The 4,754-nt window shown below is 35.4% G+C and overlaps 1 protein-coding gene across 1 annotated transcript in view; it reads right to left on the bottom strand.

Moving 5' to 3' along the window:
- Positions 1 to 966: 966 nt before the first annotated feature.
- Positions 967 to 4,754, bottom strand: part of LOC112516180 (cysteine-rich receptor-like protein kinase 42) — a 14,047-nt gene continuing 10,259 nt past the window's right edge. The window contains exons 8-10 of the mRNA XM_025123202.1: positions 3,765 to 3,926; positions 2,469 to 2,804; positions 967 to 1,080 (exon numbers count right to left, since the gene is read on the bottom strand). Of these exons, the coding sequence (XP_024978970.1) occupies positions 967 to 1,080; positions 2,469 to 2,804; positions 3,765 to 3,926 (612 nt within the window). The remainder of the gene's footprint in view (positions 1,081 to 2,468; positions 2,805 to 3,764; positions 3,927 to 4,754) is intronic.

Below are 4,754 nucleotides of genomic sequence, written 5' to 3'. Positions count from 1 at the left end.
AGGATATGCGTGAGGTGTTTCCGTCTAACATATAAAGGAAGATGGTTCAATGACATTGGTTCAACAATTCTTATCCTAGTTAGACTTGAGCACTTTCACTATGTAAAGGTTCAAGGTGCAAGACTCCACCTTTACTTATGCATAACACCCCAAGGATTTCGAAATTTGTTTAGGTCCAGTCGTGTCGGTCTCTTTTACAAAAATACGTCTATTTTGAAAATGGTGGGGGTTTGTTGGAAATTTTTTCAAAATTAAGTAAATAGGTTCAAGTGTTTTGGGTTGAGTCTTAGGAAGAAGAGAAATTTTGAATTTGGTGGGTTTCACCTTATCCCACATAGGTGAAAGAGTGGAACAAAAGTGGGTATATAAGTGGAACAATTTTCTATATATTAATTTAATATATATTGGAAATGGTGGGGGTTTATATAATTATTTTTGACAGCTTTATAAGTGACATATCGTGATGGTTCGTATAATAGGCACCTTCTTGAACAGTCGCGACGCTTTGAAACGTCACATAATAACTGTTGGTGCTGTTTGAACAGTTGCGACGGTTTGAACCGTCGTGAAAGGTTAAAAACTGTCAAAAACTGTCAATTCGTGACGATTCAAAGGGTTGTCACTTATATCTATATATACCTACTTATAAACACCAAAAATTATCTTTTTTTTCATAAAAAAATTTAACCTAAAAGTATTTTGCTATAGAATCATACTTTTAGGCTTCTTGAATCCTTGATTACTCAATAGTCCGATCGGGATTATCACCACTTGTTCGGTGTTGATAATCAACCTACATACGTTGCTTCATTGTATCTTGAGAAGTAATTCGCCATAACCTAAAGCACCTACAGGAGGGGAGAAATTGCTTTAAGGATAGAGAGTTTACTCGTCTTGAAAGCAATAAGTAGTTGATTTAGTTTTAGTCATTTTATACCTCTAGTTTAGAACCCCGAAAATAACAATTTATTTCTTGTTGTTTTCTTCTTGACAAACCATATTATAGATCAACTGAATAGATGGAAAAGGTGTCATCAAAAGGATTTGCCTACGAATCGTCGAGAAATTGTCACAATGTCCCTGTAGAAATTCGATTGCATGATGTTAGGTCAAATATTATTGTATCCGAGATCACAGAGCTTAACGATTGAAGAGGTCAAAGCTTAAAGTCAACATTGTGATTAATTGTAGTTTGACTTGTATGTACAGTCAATCATATAAATAGCTTGTTAATGGTAGTTTGTAAAGAAAATAGATGTGTACACTGAGAATCTAGCTTAGAGAGAGAAACATGTATTAAGGGAGTTTATTAATATACATGATGATTTGATCTTTACATTATTGTTCTTATTATTTTATTCATTGTTATCTGATTGATTCTGGATTTAACAATTGGTATCAGAGCAAAGTAAATTTTATTTGAATAAGATTCGCACAAAGGGTATGTGATAGTTAAGTATATAACACCAGTGGTATGTGATAGTTGAGTATATCGCATCAATGGTGTGCAATAATGGACTATATCGCATCAGTTATCTGTGATAGTCGACTATATCGCATAAAGAGGTTGCGATAGTTGGATCTATCGCACAAGAAGCCTGTGATAGTTTACTGTTCATACATAGTGTTGTGCGATAGTTCCCAAGTATCGCATATGCCTTGTGCGATATATGGGATGAACAGTAACTATCGCACATGCCTTGTGCGATAGATGAAGTAAACAGTAAACTATCGCACAAAGCTTATGGGATATAGTTATCGTTCATTCTTGTTGTGTGCGATAGTTGACCAAGGTTCTTTGATAGTTGACCTATACGTGATAGTTGACTTTTTGAAGAAAAAATCCTGAGGTGCTGCCCTAGACCCCGCAAAGGAGTTGCCCCTTGACCCCACCCGCTAATTGGGTAGCGGGACCCGGTGCTAAGTCGCAGCAGGGGGATATTTTCATTTTGGATTTTTCAAATCTTCTAATAATAATTTTGATTGATGATCATTCAATCAGGTAACAATGTCTTCTCCATCTTACGATTTACAAAAACAAAACAGATTTCTAACCTGAATGACAAGATTGCAAATTATGAATCAAGACAGACTAACAACATGAAAGTTATTCAGAAGCTATTATTGGAGAAAACTTATCTTCAAGATGATCATAAAAGTTCAGAAAAAGAAAACGATCTTGGTGTTGTTGATCAATAATGCTTTTGGCATTTCCAGATATACAAGGAGAAAGAGAGAGCATGAATGTGAGTTCATCCCACAGTGACTTTAGTTGTGTGAAATATGAATGAAACAGACATGCCTTATTGCTTCAAGGCAGTAATCGATAGTTTTAATTGATAGATTTTAGGCGCATTTGATTGAGAGAAACACTCCTTTAGATCGATCCAAATATGTGTTGTAGTATCAGCATATAGAATACTCGGACTAATGTTCGGGGAGACAGAGCTGAGAATCCAACTACTTACCAAATCATTACAGCGTTCGCAATAGTGGATCTCTTCCTTTTCTTTTAATTGGAAGAGAACCATTAATGAGACCCAGCTTGTTTTAGCTCCAAGCGCCATGGTGATTGCACGACTCCAAGATCCATAGTTCTCCTGGGTTAATAGAGGAGAAACGAGAATGGTGGATGGGCTATCAGAGTGGTGAATGCCATAAGGTTCCGTTTTGGCGTTGGAGACCAAAGTATCGTTAGACATGGTGATTGATAAGAAGGAAAAAGAACTAGTATGAGATGAGTTTGCTGCTTTGATACCATATAAATCTTTTAGAAATGGATAATTTGTATTCATGATATCAACCTACATATACAAGAAATATGGAAAAGGTACAACATAACATTAGTAATCTACAGCTCCTAATGAGCAGAAATTAAGCAATCTACAGATCCTAAATAATATAAAAAAGGGAACTGATGACAATAATACAACGATATTGTTCCAATTGATTGATTTTGATTGTGCTATAATCCCTGTGATGAAGCCTTGGCTGATATGGTAATCAAGTTATGATTGTTATGTTGACATCTCCTTTTCACAGTTAGTTCTTATCTCTACCATCACAAGTTCCTGAACACAGTTTTTGGTGAACCCTGACCCTTCCATCTTCCTGCCTATAATCCCCCATCAGCCACCTACAACCCTATTGAAAACCATATGATAATTTTTGACGTTTTTACAAGTCTGTCATGTGCAAAATGGTGCATTGGAAATAAATGAGATTAGAAATATGAACTCGTTCCCGTCCTCGATTACTTTTCTCTATCCCCATTTCCATCTCTATCCCCGCCAGGGAATATAATCACATCTCCATCCCCATCCCTAAAGGGGAACGATGATCCCGAATGGGGAAACGGAGATTTTTTTTTTCCGTTTATATAAGTTATTTTAAATTAAATATGTGAGAGACCATATATACATGTTTAAATCTCAAATATTTTCAATAAACCCAAAACCAAAATGAATTTAATTTAATAAAAAAAACACAACATCATATAAGAATTAATAACTTAAAACCAAAAAAATTCTATTTAATCTAAAAAACTTAAAGTCAAATGTACCAAAAGATATTGAGTAATATAAAACCATATCGAGTAATATACAAAACTTATCGGTAATTGTATTTTGACTTGACATCCAAAATATTACATATTAACATCCAAAAAATAATAATTTTAGATTATAAACCTAGTTAGAAAATAGGAAATATTATGAATTATCGCTTTCATTGAAATAAATAATATACATATATATATGCACTACCAAAAAGGCCCTCTTTTCCGGCGGACAAATCTGCCGGAAGTAATACTTTCCAGCGGATTTGTCCGCCGGAAAAGAGGGCGCCGGTGATTCATTTTCCGTCGAGTTTACCGGCGGATGCTTTATTTTACCGGCGGATTTCTGTCGCCGGAAATCTTTCGTTGGCTTAATTAGGAAAATGTGATTTACTTAATTAAAAATTTAGGAAAATTTTTTAAATGAAAATTTAATTTACCGGCGGATATTTCCGTCGGAAATCCTCCGCAATTATTTTCTCGCCGGAAAATTAATTTAATAAAATTAAATTTTTAAATAACTTTTTCTCCTCCGCAATACGATCCATTAAAGCCCAATACGATCCATTAATGACTAATACGATCCATTAATGTCCAATCGGTCTATCAAAACCCAATATGGTTCATTAAAGCCCAATACGGTCCATTAAAGCCCAATACGATCCATTAAGGCCCAATACGATCCATTAAAGCAAATACGGTCCGTTAAAGCCCAATACGATCCATTAAAGCCCAATACGATCCATTAATGTTCAATCGGTCTACCAAAACGTAATACGATTCATTAAAGCCCAATACGGTCTATTAAAGCCCAATACGATCCATTAAGGCCCAATACAGTCCATTAAAGCAAATACGGTCTGTTAAAGCCCAATACGATCCATTAAAGCCCAATACGGTCCAATAAAGCAAATACGGTCCGTTAAAGCAAATACGGTCCGTTAAAGCCCAATAAGATCCATTAAAGCCCAATACGGTCCATTAATGTCCAATCGGTCTATCAAAACCCACTACGTTTTATTAAAGCCCAATACGGTACATTAAAGCCCAATACGATCCATTAAAGCACATCTAAATTCCATGATGCTACTGTTCATTTCCATCCTGCCGGACTTTCGGATCATTCACCGRTGGTTCKTTCTTTTAAAGGCGGTTTACGGAAAACGAGGTATGGGTTTAAATTTGATAATTTTATGGC

This window comes from Cynara cardunculus (genome assembly GCF_001531365.2).
Source record: "Cynara cardunculus var. scolymus isolate 2C chromosome LG 8, CcrdV1, whole genome shotgun sequence".
In the NCBI taxonomy this organism is placed as follows: domain Eukaryota; kingdom Viridiplantae; phylum Streptophyta; class Magnoliopsida; order Asterales; family Asteraceae; genus Cynara; species Cynara cardunculus.
The sequence above is the reverse complement of the archived record's forward strand: the minus strand, read 5'-3'. Positions and strand labels throughout refer to the sequence as shown.